The following is a 20,274-nucleotide window of genomic DNA, read 5'->3' as shown; positions in this document are numbered from 1 at the left end:
AATTTAACGAACTCGTGGCAGAGATCTATTGGACATGTGTGAAGTTGCTCCGTCCTGCTGGAACTATGTTCTTTGATTATAATTATTAAATCCTTGCGGCTCATACCCGAAGAAGTCGTCTAACATCTGCACATAACGCTCTGAATTTACTGTAACTGTGCCTCCCCTTTCATCTTCAAAAAAGTAAGGGTCTATATTTCCTCGCGCTGATATCACAGCCCACACAGTCACTTGAGGCTAATGTGAAAGTAAGCTGCATCCGTTCATTCAAGTTGTTGGTAAACGGTGCGTTGAATCATCTGGTTTATGAAGTCAAGCCTCTGTTCAGCATTGTAAGGCTTCAATTCTTGCACCAACTGATTTATGCACGTTTAAAGCAGCAACACGCTTCCGAATAGACAAGTCAGGCTCGCGACGAGTCAAGAATGAACAAACTAACACTGTCTACGTTTTCGATTGTTCTAGAAGACCTTGACCGCTCGGATCTTTTCAAAATTCTCGACCCATTTTCCAATCAATAGAACAAGCTGACGCATCATTTGAGAGACGAATATTGCAGAATTTTTTACACACTTCAGTCGTCGAATTACCGTTCTCACGCGCAATGTAACTGTTCGCTCCTTAGAAACGCTCCTTAGCGACTAAATTCTTTGAAGCCAGACTCCCATTGACTTACCTCCCACGCTCTTCCGGATAAAAGCATTCTCGCAATAATCAATACAAAAGTGAACTTTTTTTTGTATCACCTTTTATAACCATTTTTGTATTAAAAAAATATTTCCACACGTAAATTCTTTAAAATTGTTCCAACGATCTTAATGAATTTGAGGATTATTAATCGAATAATAAATATAATGACATTATTGAGTTGACAAAATAAAATATAACAAACATCTGAATAAACAACTCCCATTTATTAGCCCTACTAGGCCTAAATTTTATATTAAATGAATAATGTAAATACCGATTGGCTTATATGCAGAACCTCAATAGACAATGCCGGCGACTATTCTCTTCGTTTCCTCTTTGTGCCCATCTTCGTCAACTTTTTCCGCCTATCTCTGCTTAAGCAAATGGTAATTGGAAAAAGACGAGGAGCTTAACAGATTTGGTAGCTCTACGAGTTAACTCTCATGCCAAATCTCCTATAGTGTCCCATAAAAAGCTTCATTTCAATAACTATAATATTCTTCGTTATTTTCACTCATATTTTCTAAAACCCCCGTATTCATATTTGATGAATGCATTTGAAATTTCAGATTATGCAAAACTTTTTATCGAGAAATATTTTCCGTAAAAATTTTCTATATGATTTCAACCTAAGTACACACTGTATATTCAGTGTAATTGTCCCAACAAGATATAAAACTTCTTTATTAATCTTAACGTCTTCGCAGTTGGTCTTTGTATAACATTATTGCAAAAGTAATTTGTATAATTATAATTTTATATTCTGTTCAGCTCAACTAACCTTCATAATTAGTACTTGTAATAAAAAAATAACAGTTAGGTATATTTATTGATGTAATCGGCTTGGCGTTCAAGTTCACGAACTATTTTATAAAATATTATTCAACGTAATAATCATTTTTCAAGGATGTACCTAATCAGTAAAAACGACATCTGACAATAATTTAAACGCACTTGTTATCAATTTTCTACAAACACTAATAAGAATATTATGACATCGTTATCATGTGATAAATGCAAGTTCGTTTACAAAAAACTTTTTCTTATTAAGACTGTGTACCCAAGAAAATCTCTTGATTCCATGAATGAGTCAAACATGCCATTCCACCAAATCTATATGGACGGTAGTAAATTCGGCCAGGTAGCAGGTAGATGACCTTTTGGTGTGGTTACTTCCACCAAAGAAATTTGGAATGCAAAATTCGTACATGTAAACTCGGCCAGATTTTAGGGTGCTATTTTAAAACCAAAAACACTGAATTTGATATTATAACAATATTTCAATTTAGTAAGGAACTTTTAAGTATACAACTGTCAGATAAGTATATGTGTAGTATTTTTCACAATACAATTCCTATCGATTTTTTTATAACGGGCTATATGAAGTCCTTAGTGTACGAAACAATAATCGAATCTGAACAGGATCTAAAGGCCCGTTTACACGAGTTTAGTGAGCAAGTATTTAGTTAAGTGTTTAGTTAATTTAGATTTAGACACTAAACTGTCTGTTCACACGGCTTAAAATTAACTAAACACTTAACTAAATACTTGCTCACTAAACTCGTGTAAACGGACCTTAATAGTTAGAATTCAATCTGCGGCACAAATCATTCAATCCCAACCAGATTTATTCTCAAAGACACGTTTTTCGATGACAAAACGGTCTAATAAGTGTATTGAAGTAAGCGGCAACAGTTTGAACAACTATTTTAACTTGTCAATTTTGTTATTGTTGTAATAAAGTGTTGTTTAAATTTATTATGTACTATTATTATTTTTATTTTCTTATTTTCATTGCCAATTTTGATATTATTATAATACATTTTTGTTTGAAATTGATTAATTTTTATTTGTTTTGAACTACTTACGCTTAATCATTACTCAAAATTGAATGAATAATAATGATATAATTTGTAATTACTTATGTGCTAACAGACTTTTGTTTAGACGCAAATTTTGACAACACCGTTCATTTTAGCTCTATAAAAGGTTATTAGTTTTTTAACTAAAAATAATCAGGCAATTTGAAACAAAATTAAAAAAAGAATTTGCTCCAGTAGGAGCGTAAAAAATAGGAGGATAAAAGTAACAACTAACCCTGACAGCGCGCCACTGGCTAAATTTTTCCAAAGTTTGTTTATATCGAAATATTACTTCATTAAGTTGCATATTGGTCACCAAATTCGAAAAAAAAAAATTAAGGCGTTTTGATTTATGGCAAATTTTTTATTTTGATTTAAAATTTTGAACACCCTATACCTCAGGAACTAGGCCCCGTAAGAGTTAGTATTCCTATATCAAAATGAATCATTTATTGAGATCTCCCTGCTGTAGAGCGTTGTCGGTCGAATATAGAAACACCCTGTATAAGAAAGTGCCTATTATAATATAACCACTGGTAATTTCCCTATATTGTAAAAAACCCTTTAATATTATTTATATGATTTCAGTAAAGGATATATTTAGTTTACATTGTTATATTATTGTTAGATTTGAAATTTTAATATGAAGGGACTGTTGAATTTTAAATCTTAAATCTACACTTAACTTATAATTTAATTATAAATATCACTTGAATAATTTCTGCGATCACTTTCACTAATTCGTTCTTTTCACTGCGACTATTTATTTAAAACTAACTTATTGTGTTTACACAAATCATTTATATACCTAAATAGAAACCTACAAAGTTCTAGAACAAAAAGAAACAAAATAAATAAATAAATAGACTTTCCTAGAAATTATTCTGAAAATATTCTGCTATAATAAATATTTATAAAAGGAAACATCAAAGGCGCGTCCGCCATTTTTTTAGAAACAGATGAAAGACGCCGCGCGAATTCGCTGAATTTTAAAAATCCATTGTAGCAGGATAGGACCGGCCTAAGGACCCATTTCGCAAGCTTGTTCGGAACAATATATCAATACATTCAATACATAGATACATAAAAAACATTTTATTTATTTTACTATTATTTAGCTCAATTTCGTTATCGCTACTATCAGGCAAATCTATCATAAGTTTTTTTACGAGTTCTAAACTATTTATATTTGCGTACATACATCTATAAGGGTTCTAAATTCTTTCACGTGTTGAATACACTTTCTACAGTTTCCAACTGTCACATTACATCTTCTGTCTTTATCAACTTGATCACACTACTGTGGAAACCGTATTACTTCGTGACCTGCTTTCTTTGCAATTCTGCCCCAAACGTGTTCTTTTGAAAAATTATAAATTCTTACAATTCCTAACATTATAACTTCCGTGGAAATATATGCCATATTCGCACCAAAAAGGTATATTCTTGGCTGCTAAAAACAGACATTTCTGACCTCGTATGAGGAATGGTTATTCTTTTTCCTTTTTTGGACGAAGCTTTCATGTAACATTTTTTGAACCATCATCCTATCCTTTACTGGGTGTATCATGGGTGTCGTACCAAGTCTCATATAGGTAGATTATCGTTCGGTTTTCCAATCTAGTTGTATTTATTGTCTACTCTGAGTTTTTGCTGAGACTCTATTTTATCTTACAGTTTGTTTATTCTTTTGATCTCATCTCACCATCAGTTTCCCGGAACAGTCTCCGTGAAAGTGACTTTAACGTTTGCACTTTTTGTTCTGCATACATCCCATAAAGATTGCGGTGAATTAAGTCTTCTTGAAAGAAATCAATGCACTTTGGTACACCATTCTCTTTTTGTGTTTTCCAAACTGTAGTTTCAATCCTGAAAATCACTGCACCGTGGTGTTGATAAGAGTCGAACTTCTTATAACTAAATTTAGAAAAGAGTGGCATGGATTTTTTATCAAATTTCTAACAAAATAAAAGCTAGATAAATATTCGGGATTTCTGTCGCCCGGAGTTGGCACACAGCAAGTAAACACCGGTTTATGATTATATTTATATATAAATTTATTCAATGAGTATATTTTATCTGAAACTAAATAAAAATTGACAAAAAAACAAGAAGTTTAATATGCTTTCTGTTGTAATTGGTTTTACTTCACTTCATGAGCGATAACTATAAATTTTTAATTCCTAACAACAACAAGAAATTCTGAAGACATGAAATATTCAACAATAATTCCACACCGAGAAATTGGAAATATAATTCCTAAAACATGCCTCTGATAGCTGAATAACCGAACAGACTACTTCTTCGGTTTGGTCCCACACACACGTGGCCGCCTTAAACAACCATGTACATACATTTGTTTTGTCGTGAAATGAGTTTTTAATTTAAATCGTACGAGTACATACGTTTGAGCCATCTATGGAATGTTGTCAACTTTAGAAAGGTTAATTTTTTGAACGGAACCTAGAATTGGATTTAACAGCATAATCAATATAAAAGTTCGCCTTATAGAAAGCTCCTATAGCGTTTATACGAGGAAGAACAAATAAGAAATAGAATAAATACTACAATGTAAAAGTTCACCAACTGAAATTAATAGAATTATGGAAAATAAAAATTGTTTTACCTGCCAATGTTCTTTATTTTATTTTTTAACAAATTTTCTTTATTTCTCTTTATTTAATTTGCTGTATAAAACCACAAATTAATGAAACACCGTCCAAAAACTCGCGAAGTAAAATCTACTTGTGGCTATGTCTCTTTTTTCGTACATCTTTTCGTAAATGTTTCAATAATCCAGTCGACTATTTTTGCAGTGGAAGGATGTCTCAATCGACCCTCATCCTTAACTGACCGATTTCATCACTCGTACAGTCTTCTAAATAACTACATTACCATAACCGAATTTTAACATTTCGAGAGCCTTTTTGGTATCTTTTAAATAAAACGTAATGCGTAAGCATAAGATCCATGTTTCAGAAAGTGCTCAAACTTGTCATTGCTTATTTCAACAAATTATGGTCCCAAACAATTTACCTAATTTCAAAATCCCACCTGGTATTTCAATACAACAAAAAATTAATATGGTATCTAGTTTTAAAACTCCACAGCGGTTAAAAGTATAGAGTATAGAGTAGTATAGAGTAAATTAATGTTCCTGGGAATCGTAATAAACAATAAATGAGATCCTAGCGTAGAGAGCTAGTTTTATAAATTTAACTTCGATCTGCGTTTAAAGATGACACGATGTTACATGCTCTTCCCATATAGGATATTACTTGGTGGGACTGTGGGATGATTACAATGTCCCTCGCTTGGTTTGCAAGCCTAGACCAGGCCTGGTTGCCTAGATAAACCCAAGACTGATTTGCATCTCTGGGCCAGGCTGGTTGCGTGTAAAAATAGATTTTTAATATATTGTTAATGAAATTATAGTTTTATGACAAATTTCTATTCATGCACTTTACTAATTAAGGTGCATAAAAATATTAGTTAAATAATTAAACATATAAAGTAGTAATACTATTTTTTATTATCTTTAACGTATAAAAGAATTTTATTCATAAAAAATTATTAAATTTAATGTTAAGATATTTATTATGGATAAGATATTAGAAAAAAACTTTATATAGTTATTCAAAGTTCTGCCAAGCCTTACTGACTATAGGATGGCCGAAGTCGGGTTACCCCCATAGTTCAGCCAGGCTTGGGTGAATAAGAGATGGCCGTGGTAAGGTTACATAGAGTTCAGACCAGCTTGGGTGACTATAGGGTGGCCGAGGTTGGGTTACTCAGACTTCAACCAGGCTTGGGTTATTATTGGTTCGCCAAGGCCGGGTTCGTCAGCGTTGGCGCAAGCTAAGCCCCGTAGTTCAGGTCTGTTGGCTCCTACATGCCTACGGTGCAAATGCTTGGACGCTCAACCGTTTGGAAGCGTTAAAGTTGTGGGTTTATCGCCGTATTTTAACGAAGAGTTACGAATACATAGATTCTTCAGCGTACAAACAAAACTTCAGAAATAGTCAACACTATAAAGCGAGGTAAATTAAAATACCTACTTTGGTCATGTGATGCGCAACCCTGTATAGAATGATCTTCTTTACTTGGTAATGGAAGGCAAAATAACGAGTAGGAGAAGCATAGGTCGGCGCAAAACATCGTTTTCGTCAATGGTTTGGGAAATCATCAACTCCGTTGTTCCGTGTTGAAGTAAAAAAGCAATGATAGTAAATATGATAGCTAACAGTTACGGCACGGAAGAAGAAGAAGATAGAGCATGTCAACAACTGAAAACCATAACAAATAACTTAATTCAATCATAGCTGGTGATGAAAAGAAGATCCTGAAACTACAATCTATGAAATGAATGTCAAGCCAACTCTAAAAAAAGTTTTTCTAGAAAGCCGATGTTTCGAACTTTCTATTCCTGTAGTATCTACAGTGTCCACATAAATTTAGTTTCTCATGAACAAAAAGATGCTGTTGAGTATTTTCAGAAAAAACCTTTTTTGTATTTAGAATTTGAAAAACATTCTCTTTCCCAATGATTCATTCGGAGGTAATTAACGTTTTGAGAAGTATACAAGTAAAATATTTTTATCGTGTTTGAATGACGAAAATAGTCTCATTCCATTTTCTTATACGATTCTCTCCACTACACTAACATGTTGATAAAAACTGTTTATGTATTCCATTTCCGTCACGAACTGATTGGATTCCACCCACTTATTACAATGAACCGAGAAATATAAAGCCGAAAGTTTACTTTTGCAAAAATGAATTTGTTATTACAGACATTGGCAGATTTCTAATTATATTTTGTCTATTATATTATAGTTATATTGATTGGATATTGTTATGTAGGAAATCACATAAATTATTTATGTCAAAAGAATTATCAGCATTCAAAAATAAATTATGTTTCATTCATTGTTTCGCCTTGAACCCATATTTTAATGAAAATAGGAATTCATGAATCAGTAACCGCCACTAGATCTCTTTAAAGTTTCTTTAAAGTCAATTCCGTGGAATACGAGGATTGTTTAACAGGCTTTTTTCAGTTTATGGTCATCGTTTTAAATAGTATAAATCTATCATTTCTAAAATTTTATTTGACAAGTATATTTGTAATGAAGACTATATACAGTTTATGAATCAAATTTAATAAAACTACTCTCTACGTTTAAATTTCACTAGATTTTTATCAAAGATAACCATTATATAGTTGTAAATTCCATTAAAAATATAAAAATTAATATTTAGGTAGAATCATTCAAAAATTTCTGTAGCTAATGATTGCCACGTAGACTACCGGTCAAAAGTTTTTGCCCATCTTATAATTTGGGTGATACACAACAAATATAAACAATACAATCGATTTTAACATTTATATTTTAAAGAACATATATCGATAAGAATTTAGTAATAATAGAACTACAGTCTTTAATTGGAAGATCGTCATGTGAAATACCGCGAAATTCAGGCATACTTGTGTCGATAGGTGCAAAGAAATGTTGAAAAAATTTAATCGCGGTGCTTGAAAAGACGTCTGTAAGATCGTGATGGAGACGGAGACGATTCATGGATCCATACACATGAATCCGAAACTAAACAAATCCAACAAAACTTGTTCGCGTACAAAGCATTTCGAGGCAAGAGAAACGTAGAACGGTTAATTCTGAATCGTACATCAGCATTTTTTTGCCAGGAGCGTTCGAAAAATATCAGGGAAACCAGTCGCAAAAAACGAATCATTTTCCACCACACCAATACTAGCTCTCATACACCAGTTCAAGCAAAAACGTTTCTAAACAATCAAAACATCGAATTGATGGTTCATCCGCCGTACAGTACAAATCAGCCGTAGTACTTGCAACTTAACTTTTCGCACTCATTGGGTGGGGTGCGAGGAGCGCACGTGTATCTAGCGCAAAGGCACATTTAGAAAACATTTCGTGCATCTAGCGCACACTACCTGTGTCGAATCAGAAAGAATCAGACGAGCGCACAAGAAAATTTCATCTGCCGAAATGAGTCCTAGAGATGGGCAAATAACTTTTGAATAATTATTATCATTAAGACAAAACAAAAAACCATCAGCAACATCTAAGATTTTCCAAAATGAGCATATGTTCAATATTACATAAAATATTGAACAAAAATTGATAAAAAAAAATAATTTTTTCCAAGACTGAGTGCATTTTTGGTATTAGGTTAAAAATAATTAAAAAATTGCGCATTCTGAATTTTCCACAAAATAGCCTTTTAATTTAAGAATGGTGAGGTTAGGTTAGGAGACTATGACTATAATCGCATTGATGAGAAAGTTTTAACTCTTTGTTACCCTGTTGTTAACTCTTTTATAATTTTTCTTTCTTTATTTCTTTATTTACGGCTCGATGCACGCATTCCATTTTTGGTTTGTAAGACACCGTTTCGACCTTTGCTTAACAATATAAAAGAGAAAGAAAAAAAGGAGGAATAGAAAAAACTTTGGACCAGTAGTATCTAAATGTCTACTGATCATATCTGCCACCTATAGTGCATATTGATCGGTCGAAGCGTGTCTATATGAATAGGGGAAATAATCCCACCGAATGGAAAGGCAACAGATTTATAAGTTTTTTAATCTTGGATTTAATTTTGTTGACACAAGCTTTTATTTGATAAATAGTGTTTTCCATAATTACTGATAATTCAGAATAAATTTATTTTAAAGATCAATTAATAGTAGTATTATCTTATTATTTGTTAAATGCGTTAAAATCGAAAACTCCATTTTGATAAAACGATAATATACAAATATTATCAATGAAAATACTTGAAACCGTGAAGTGTGCACGTGTTTACTAAAACTCAACGTAATTAAAGTTGTTTACTAAATGATGTTTCACTATTGCTACCTTAATTAATATGCGAGTAGAGTAGCACCATTAATGCGGGTATCCTAACCTCAAATCATCATAGAGTAATGAACAAAGGTAATTATCATAAAAAATTCTGATTAGATTATCGCAAAAAACAAGTCGACGGTGACGTTACATTGGATAAATAATTAAGGTTTGAGGTAAGGATAATCAACAAAGTAGTTTTTTAAAAATGTTAATATCATTAACATTTTAGATTAAAACAAATTACACGATCAAATTTATTAGTAATATACAAGATGATCCATTATGATATACATGAATTTCTAATAGTATGTTAAAAAATGAGGGTGATGTAAGTCTAATAATAAAGTAGATATAATCCTTTGAAATGTTGAATTGGAAAACTTTTTTCTTTAATTACGAGGGTTAAATTTCTTTTTCATTTTTCTTCGAAGTTTGTACACTTAAACCAGCAATCTTTTGAACCCTTCCAAATAATAGTTGCCGTCTTTCTCCTCAAAATAGGCGTATACGTATGCGATAACATCGTCATCTGAATCAAATTTCTCTACTGCAATTGAAAGTTTTCGGTTGGGAAACAGGAAAAAGTCGTTGGAGACCAGATCTTGTGAATACAGAGGATAGTCAATCAATTCGAAGTGCAATTCGTCAATTTTAGCCATGGTGATCACCGAAGTGTGCAAAATCTTCCAAATTTCAGTGAGAATCATGCGCAAATACATTTCATAACAGTTGATAAGTGCTGTCATCTTTAACTCGAGGTCGGATACAATTCTCATATATAATAAAAAATGAAATTTATATTTTGGAAGTGAGCTTTATCAAAAACTAGTCTTGTAATCATTCGGTAGATATCGTTCTGGATTGATTAATATTTTTTATGTTTTACAACAACCCCTAAAATATGAACTATCATATCAGACAGGTTGCATCTCCCTTAATATTCAGCTTTAGAAGTGTAAGAACTATTGGATGTACTATAACCTCTAGAAGTTAACGTAGATGAAACTGAACCAAACTTTATACGAGGGTTGCCTTTTCAGTTTTTACAGTTGAACAATATGTGGCGTTAATGACTTGTGGCACCATTGTATTTGTGAAAATTGACGTTTGTTATTGCGAAGCCAGTGCAATTTAGAAATTGTCTGAGTAAGTTATTAATAGTGAACAAATGAAAGAAAGTTTGTGCAAAAATCGAAATCATCCGTGAAGGTTTACGTTGGATGATTTTTTTTATTTCGAAAAAGGTCTTACTCTACAACAATGCTTAGAATTACTTCATGCAACTTTTTGGTAATCTATCAGAGAAGATTGATTTCCATAATCAGTGAGTTCGGCCAAAATCGGTTGCATGAACATTTAGTGTGAGAAAGATGTATTCTGCTTGTCAGCTCCCATAAGGTACGTCAAACATCTGATTTATCGCCTAATAACTTTTTCTTGACACTTACTCTCGAACAAAAGACTCTCATCACCTCAAACTATTGAAGACTTTCAAAATCATATTTCCACGATATCAGCTGCAGTGTGGAAAAAACGTTTCCAGAATTGATTTGAGCGTATGCAAAATATACAGACCTAAGGGCGAATATTTCAAAAAGTAGTGAAACACTTCTTTCGATCTTGTTCGTTTCTATTTCACTTTTTGTAAAAACTTGCAGGGCGACCCCCGTATAAGTACCTGATCGATCTGTATTTAGTGGATTGATCGTTAGTCCCTTCATTTTATTACTTCGTGATGATTGCGAAAATCCTATAACGTAATTTTCAATTATCAGCTAACACTAAAACATTTGTATGTAAAATTGCTTAACAGCACGTCGTTTTGAGTTTTATTGCTGTTGCAAAAATTATATTGCTCTTAGTTGGTATTCAATGAATAAATGACATGAAACTTTAATTTTATTCCTTAAATAATATCATTTTCTGCTATATGAATACAAACTTTTAATTTACGTTTACGTAATCTAGGTTTAATTCGAAAAAAATTTTTGTTAGAATTTTATTCCTTCGTTGTATATACGAGGACGAGTCGAAAAATCCATAACTTTTTGTCATCACATGTTTTGAATAAGAAATTATTTCATTATATCGGGAAAAAAGTCATTTTAGGTTTTTAATTTTTTTCAAATTGAATATATAAATAGAAATTTGAAACACTAATCAATGAGACATATATTGTTCTCACCTGAGACTTTTCTGGTAAAATTGGTGTTTTCTGATTTTAAAAAGCTTCTTTTAAGGATAGAAGAATTATGTAGATAATTCGACGGGGCAATGCGGTGAATGCATGAAAACTTCCCAATTAAACTCTTTCTAAAGATATGTGCATTCTAGAGTTGTCATGATGGAAAAAAAGTCTTTTCAATTAATTTCGGGTTTTTCACCACTCTGATTTCAGGACTGCTATAGTAATTTCCCGTGTCATCCACGGTTACGAAACGGCGCAGAAACTCGTCTACGAGGGCTGCTACTTAAGTTTTGTGATATCGCAACACTGATGTGAATATGTCAAAACTGACATTCCATCATAAAGTTAGATATTTTTAATAGTGAACATGAACTTAGTGTTATCATACGAGTGCTATTTGAGTTGTTTATATATACTTGAAACATTCATCTTGTTCAAAAAATATAATTAAATCGCGAACATTTTCGTTTTGATGGTTTTCCAGGTTTAATCGTGGTCGCATTTCGCTATAGGATGAATTTCTATTGTCCAGAAAACTGTGGCTGCGGACACTGATATTGTTTGATCGTCATGTGGATTACCGTGAGATTGAGATATACTTGAGCATTAGTTCCGCTCGTATACATTCAAGATTGCATGAACATTTAGCTGTCATAAAGATTTGTTTGCATTGAATACCACATATTTTGACAATCGCTAAAAAAATTTCATGTCGATTGGAGTAAAGAAATATTGAAATTTAATCGCGTTGTTTTAAAAGACGTCTATAAGATCGTGGTAGGTGACGAATCATGGATCTATGCAGATGAACCCGAAACTAAATAACAATCGACTTTATGGGTCTTTCAAGACAAGCCAAATCCGACAGAACTTTTGGTGTACTAAGCAGCATTTCGAAGGAATGTACGCCAACATTTTTTGTCAGGAGTGTTCGAAAAAATCAGGGAAACAAATTTTTGAACGAAGTCAAAACATCGAATTGATGGGTTAGCCGTACAGTCCTTGTTTGGCACCCAATGATCAATAATAAATTGCGATGTCAACGTTTTTCTACACTTGAAGAAGCGGTGGATGCGTTCAAATCGCAAATCCTCCGCAAATGGGTCAAACGCATGCAAAAGTGTATTGATCTTAAATATTTTCAAAAACTATAAAACCGTTTCCAATTATGAATATTTGTTTTTATTTGTATACCTCAAAATTTAAGTAGCAACCCTCGTATATTGCGTTTGAACAATGTCAAACACTTCTGCGTTTCATTTGTGATCAACTATTAGTAAGGTGCCTATGGCTTCTGCAATCTCTTTTACTTTCATTATTTGATGGACTAACACCACATGGTGATTTTTTTAAAATGTTTTGGCTGTCAATGATACATAGTTCTCCTAAAATCCATCAAGCTTAACCTTGGTTTTTCCGCAAATACAAACTAAGTTACGCAACTTGTTCAGATTTTGACAGTAGTCAAATGACCGATGTCTGTTGCTTTCTCAGTTACCAAGAGGCGCAAAACTGAAACAATCGCTGATTTATTAAAAAGCTCTTGTATTTTGTGAAGGCCAGTTGATACAATTTTGATATGGATTCGTTTTATCAAAATCATTAACATTAATATCAAATTCTATAGGTCATTTCGAGTTACGTGACTTGAAACGTCGCATCGGTTAAATGGGAAGCGGGGAACAAACAAAGATTTTCTCTCATTTGTGTATATTGATTGATTATTTCTCTTTTATAAAAAAAAGAATAATAGTTTTAATATAAATAACATAATATTTGTCCTCCAAGTCTATAATGCTGCTGATTATAACATAACCGGAAATGATGTTTGTTTATCTGTTCCGGTGATTCAATAAAGCTCAAAATTGTGATCAAATAACTGGTTAATCAGATAAAAATGGTTGTTAATTTTATTAAAACAAATAAACGTATACTGAGGAAGAATATATATATATATATATATATATATATATATATATATATATATATATATATATATATATATATATATATATATATATGAAAGTTTATAATTTATATGACTTGAAGTGAAAATATAAAAAATCTAATAAGATCATTTTTGAAAAGTAGTTTTCTAAATTTTTAAAAATTCTCTTTTTCATGTATTAGATTCGGTTCCAAGAATTTTTGAATCTTTACAATTGAATTATCCCCTACCTCGTTTTTTGGTTACTTTCTAAAAGTGTAACAATAATTCTAACGCTGATTCGAATTATTTTAAAAAAAGTAAATTGCGAAAATATTTTGGTTCAAATTGAAATCACAAAAAACTGTTTCTCATATTTTTATTTCACCATTAACCTGCCTGAAACATACGACGGAGACGTGAGTGAAATATCCATGGAATTAATTCATGGAAATGCAATTTTTATTGTCGGTCATTTCGATGTGACCCTGATATCTTTATGAAGCAGTTCGAGTTTTGTTTGTGACCACTGAATTGTACAACAAAAACGAATTATTTTCTTAACTGGGAGGTCGTCTAGACTAAAACTATTAATACGCGGCCAAATAAAGGGAAATACCAAGGATATTTTAAGAAACAAATGCCGAACGGCTATGGTGCAAACAAAACATTCTGGCATGTGTAAACAAGAGATATTTTTATTGCTCTTGATTCAAAACAATATAGTGTCTTTAGTTGTCTCTATATATAAAGTTAACTGAGCTAAAATGTGTCTAATAATAATTTATGTCTACAGATTTCACCAGTGGCGCAACAAACTTCACTATTACTAAATCACAATATACCACATTAGTGATGACGTCACAACGCCATTTTTAAATAATTTAAAAGCTCATTCAAGTTGAAGAAAATTGTTTAATTGGATCATCTCTCACCATAAGCTTTCTTATAGAAGTATGATTATAAATATAATCAAAATAAACACTATAAGGTTGAGTTTTTCATTCAAAGTCTCCCTACACTATAAAGTTTCCAAACCTGAATTATTTTTATATTTAACTAATTCACAATTTAATGCGCCTCCCCCTAGTGTTTGGTAATTCGATTACGAAAATAAATAATTTCTACTTGATAAAGATGCACGTAAATAATAATTTCAACTATTCTCTAAAAGATGGCAATAATAACAATTTCATATTTTTTATAATATTTTATATGATTAATTGATAATAAGATTAATAATTATCATTTTTTTTCAAGTATTTAAATCGGCGATGTATCGACAAACAACAGTGTTTAAATTTACACAATCCAATAGAACTACAAACTACAAATTATTATCCAGAACCTTACAAGATACACGAAAATTCTTGCGTATTGGTATGCCCGCCCGATTACACTGAGAAAAATTCTACTTGTGTTCATTGTGGAGGTGAGTACAATTTAATGCGCAATATAATTAAATAATTTGATATCGCCGGTCATTCACTTCGTCACAATGGTAATACAACTTTATATAACTAAATAATTAATAGGTTTTTTGAGTAAGAGGTAACAAAATAAATGAATACACATTCAAGATCATTATTCACTGACTTTCTTGTCCACTTGATTTATTTCAATAGATTATCAAATGACATAAAGTTATTTATATTTTAGGACGATGTAAACAAACCTGTCCCGGTTTAACAATTGACAGTATTGCAGTTTCGACACAACTTCGAGGATGTACTCATATTGATGGTAGTTTAGAAATACAATTAAGAGGAGGAGGTAATTTTTTTTGCTCAGTTCTCCTAAGTCTCTATGTGCATCCCTGAACTACTTTCGACTATCACCTATACTGTTATCATGTTGTACGATAAGTTTTTAATTTATTTCAGCAAATATCACAGAGTTAGAAGAAAACTTGAAGATGATAGAAGAAATTAGTGGATATTTAAAAGTTGTAAGATCGTTTCCTTTGCTCTCTCTAAATTTTTTTAAAAATTTGAAACGTATACTGGGAAAAGAGAAAGACAGCGGTAAATATGTACTCAGCGTTTTAGATAATCAAAATTTACAAGATCTTTGGGATTGGTCAACGCATGGTCCTATAGAAATTCAATCTGGAAAATTGTTTTTCCATTTCAATCCCAAATTATGTTACGACAAGATATTGAAATTACAGGAGATCGCGGGTTTGGCCAACTTTACAGATTTGGAAGTAGCGAAAAATTCTAATGGAGACAAAACAGCATGTAAATACTTATTTTTATATTTCAATGGTTAATGTACCAAATTTTTTTGTTGCATCATTTCATTATTTCAAAACATAATTGATTGATTAATAAATAATTACTTCATAGGGTATGGAGCAGATATGCATAAATTTAATTTGAAAAATGTAAACAATTTGAAAACTCCTATTATTCATAACAGTCTTATTGTGACCCATCTTCAATGTTTGTTGTATAAATGAACAGTAATAAAGAAGGCATCGCAATCGGGTGACATTTTATTTTGATTATGAATTAGTGAAAAAACTGTTCCAATAAGTGTGAATGATATTAAAGTCTCGAAATTGCCCCAAATATACAATTGAATATAGACATAATTTGATAATTGATTGGGCAATCTCATGATCCAGTTATAGTTCAGAAATTATAGCTAAAAAATCAATGCAACATGGAAAAAATCGTATAGTCGCAAAAATTACTGCGTTTGCTCAGAATTTCATGCTCTTTCAGAAAATCTCAACATTAAAAAAATCGCACAACAATTTTTTTCTAGAGCTGTCAGAACTTACTTTCCAGGGAATTTCCTTTGACAATCACTTTTGACCGATTATTTTCAGTAGATATCTGCGGGTGTTCTCGACCCGAAAAGTAAGTGTATAATATTATCAAAATTTTTGGAAATCGTGCTCTTTCGAGCTTGCTCACCAAATGAGCACATTTTTTTCTGTGTTCTTTTGCAATTGGAGTAGTATGTAACATCATGAAAGTACGTCGCATGAGTATTTATGACTAGTACTGTCAACATGTTTGTGCTGTGCTGTGTTGTCCATGGGCTAGACACTTTAGTGAAAGTGAGTCTTATAAACAAGGACGGGCTCTAGGATCATCTGAATCAGCGCTACTTTAAAACTACTGTCGCCACCCCCCGCAGTCGTCTATTTGGTTTTGTAATGCCAACTACCTGATTTAAAGACAACTACTGGCGATAACCATTCAAAAATGGCCGTCAGAGGAAATGGCATGAATATTAAGTTTTGACAGATCTTCCGTGCGATTTTTCTAATTTTGTGATTTTCTGAAAGAGCACGAACTTCTGAACAAACCTTATAATTTTCGCGACTACATGATTTTTTTTTTCATTTTATAATCTATAATTCCTATATTATTAGAAGAGTGACAGACATCGAAAAGTGCTATCATAAATTCCATGATAACTTGAGTTACAATAATTAGGAAAAAGATATCTAATTATATTTAATAATTCTATGGTGGGTGGTTACTGATATGAAAAATTTCTTTATAGCACTTTAGTAAAATAGCAAAAATTAACCCCCTGAGATAAAAATTTTTGGCAATGGCAGTAGACATTGATTTATTTAAAACTCTTTCAATATTCTAGGTCAAAATCGTATTCAGTAAGTAAAGTTTTCTACCATACATATTTTTTCAGAAAATTCATCTAAAATTTTTATGAAATTTTAGTTTTGAATAGCTTTCTTTAGAATTAAACTTTTTGTAAAACAATATTCAAATTATTAGAAAACTATTTGAAAATCATCTTCTAATTTGATTTCGAATAAACTTGATTACATATAACCTCTACAAACTTGTTTTAGGCAATATTAGCACATTAATAGTGAATGTTACAAATATACAATCAAATTCATCAACCATACAATGGGAATCGTTCTATTTAGATGACCCAAGAAAACTTTTGGCCTATATAGTTTATTATGTTGAAGCACCATATGATAATGTTACCCAGTATGACGGCAAAGATGCTTGTGGTCAAGATAAGTAAGTTTCCCTATAAGATTTTTTTTGTTGAAATTTCAGGAGATACTCATTAAAACATTATAATTTTAATTTCCGGACCTAAACACTGGAACTAGAGCCCTCAAAGAGCCTTGGCGAGTCATCACGGTCCAACGCTCGGCGTTTCTATCCCCTCACACCTAGCTCCCGAAGATCCTCTTCAACATCATCCAGTCATCGTTTGCGCGGTCGCCGACCATCGGGCGTCTGCCGGTGCGCTTTTGCACCCCTCGCTCCTCAGGCATACGCTTTAAGTGACCTAGCCATCTGCGTCTGGTCTTCTTGACTTCTGTCACCAGGCTGGGGTATTCATAGAGCCAGTAGAGCTCAGTGTTTGTTCTTCTGTGTCCCATGCTCTGCTCACATACTGGTTCATATATTCGGTGTAAGATCTTTCGCTCCTCGCGGCTGTTCAACACCCTAGGTGTCGCTAGCTTACATGACAACCGGGCGGAGAATTGTGCGATAGATCCGTTTTTTCGTTCTCCAATTCAGTAAACGTTAGTTAAGTAGTCGTTGAAAACTGAATTATGCTCTATTCCCCGCTTTTATATATTCTCTTATTTCCATCGAGTTCTCATTATTTTCGGTCACTAGTAAACACAGGTATTTAAACGACGGTATATTTTCGTACTTATACCTACTTCGAAATCCCCCAGGGGAGTACTTCTGTTCCTTGACATAACCACGTATTTTGTTTTCGACTCGTTAATTGTAAGCCCTGCTTTACAGTATTCCTCCTCCATTTGCTCAAAGTTTTCCTTCAGTTTCACGTTCCCTTCGATTGGGTAGATCAGCGTTTGCCAGATATTGCACTGTTCTGTTAAACAGAGTTCCTCCTCTATTAACTTCTATATTTCTGATGACTCGTTCTAGTGTCAGGTTGAAAAAGGTACACGAGAACGCGTCTCCTTGCCAGAGACCTCGTCCTATTTGAAGTCTCCTGAGGTCTCCCCTGCTATCTTCACTTTGCTCTTGGTCTCAGCTAACGTCATCCGCACCAGGCGAATAAGTTTGGGAAGAATGCCAAAAAGATGCAAGGTGCTGTTGAAGTAAGCTCGATCAACACATGTAATCTATGAAGAGCTGCCGGTGTACGGAAATACTGTGCTCGAAGCACTTTTTCAACGGGCAGCGAATAGTAGAGATTTGATCAGTTGTTTATCTCCCTCTCCTGAATCCGCACCGGTAATTTCCCAGTGATATTTCAGAGAATGCATCTAGTCTCTTTGCAATGACTACCATTTTAGTAGTATCTTATAAGTCACTAAGCAGCGAGATTTCCCCGTAATTTGCACAGTCCAGCTTTGATACCTTTTTATGTATAGGGCAGATCAATGCCGTCTTCCATTCACTCAGCATCTTCTCCCGTTGCCATACTTTCTGTTTGAGGTCAATAGTTTTGCAGTTATCAGGTACTCACCAGTTGCCTTGTGATTCTTTAAGGACTTTACTGCACTACCCCCCACAAACTCGGGTCCCTTATATCTCCACCATCAGCTTGTTGGTCCGCTTCGCCGGCATCAACCGTCTCAACAACTCACTCAGTTGAGCAATTATTTGAAGTATTTAGCGCAACGAGCTAATACTTTCCCTGCCTCTCCTAGGAGGTTATGCAAATCTAGGTAGTTGATCAATAGAAATCAGTTTTTCACAAAATTATGTTGTTATATTGGAAAAACTAAATATACCATCGGTTATTTTTGTGCCAATAATGGAATTGAATTAATTAGCTCTAATTAGTGTGCAAAGTCAATTTACGGCCATTAATATTACTCTGCTGCTAAGTTTTTTATATTTCTACATTCTTTAAAAATAATTCATTATTTGTTAAAATCTGTTTTAGTTGGAGAGTTTTGGATATCCCAAATAAAGAAGGAGACACAAATATAACTTTTGTTATTAGAGACCTTAGACCATTCACTCGTTATGCATTTTATGTTAAAACATATACAATTGCTAATGAAAGAAATGGAGCCCAGAGTAGCATCCAGTATTTTAGAACATTACCAGCAAGTATGTTTTTTTTCTGTGAAAAACATGTAGTTTTTGTTTCTTTGTTTCATTTCATACATGGTATAGACGCCTTCGAAATTAAATGACATTATTATTATTATTTTATACAAACTCTCAAATATAATTTACATCTCATTCTTTTAGTGCCAATGCAACCAGGTTACGTAGGAGTTATTAGTAATTCCAGTGACTCACTTGTCATCACATGGGATCCTCCATCAGTGCCTAATGGACCTATTACTCATTATATTGTTACTGGAAAGAGACACTATGATGTAAACTATTCCAAGGATCACAATTATTGCAATGATAACAGTAAGCATTTTCTACAGATAGATACTTTTGGTTACCCAATAACCAGTTTGAATATATTGTAATTATTCATCTATTCCTATTTATTTCAGCACCAAAAGAGGAAGTACACTCCACTCCAAAGCCACCTGTTCAGTATAATTGCCAGTGTGAAAGCTCATCCCAAAATAATATAAATTTTGACGAAAATGAAGAAGGCGAAAGAATTAAATTTGAGGATGATCTTATTAATCAGGTTTATTTAAAAAGGTGAGTGACATCAATTTAATGTCTGTCAAAAGTGGACATAACTAGAAGTAATGTTATACAGAAAATGTTATTTATTATAAGGGAAATTCATAATAAAACTTGC

The 20,274-nt window shown here is 32.7% G+C and overlaps 1 protein-coding gene and 1 long non-coding RNA gene across 5 annotated transcripts in view; one reads left to right on the top strand and one right to left on the bottom strand.

Annotated features, from left to right (window-relative positions):
* Positions 1-20,274, bottom strand: part of LOC130902398 (uncharacterized) — a 124,153-nt gene that overhangs the window by 35,415 nt on the left and 68,464 nt on the right. The gene's annotated exons all lie outside the window — the stretch shown is intronic.
* The window catches only part of LOC130902356 (insulin-like receptor), a 150,154-nt gene that overhangs the window by 116,084 nt on the left and 13,796 nt on the right, over positions 1-20,274 (top strand). For all 4 annotated transcript variants that reach the window (XM_057814468.1, XM_057814459.1, XM_057814452.1 and 1 more), the window contains 7 exons: positions 14,821-14,992; positions 15,220-15,333; positions 15,444-15,800; positions 17,396-17,576; positions 19,441-19,610; positions 19,755-19,925; positions 20,015-20,171. In XM_057814468.1, the coding sequence (XP_057670451.1) occupies positions 14,821-14,992; positions 15,220-15,333; positions 15,444-15,800; positions 17,396-17,576; positions 19,441-19,610; positions 19,755-19,925; positions 20,015-20,171 (1,322 nt within the window). The remainder of the gene's footprint in view (positions 1-14,820; positions 14,993-15,219; positions 15,334-15,443; positions 15,801-17,395; positions 17,577-19,440; positions 19,611-19,754; positions 19,926-20,014; positions 20,172-20,274) is intronic.

The sequence above is a fragment of the Diorhabda carinulata genome, chromosome 1 (assembly GCF_026250575.1).
Source record: "Diorhabda carinulata isolate Delta chromosome 1, icDioCari1.1, whole genome shotgun sequence".
NCBI lineage: Eukaryota > Metazoa > Arthropoda > Insecta > Coleoptera > Chrysomelidae > Diorhabda > Diorhabda carinulata.
Note: the sequence above shows the minus strand (reverse complement) of the source record. Positions and strands in the feature narration are given on the sequence as shown.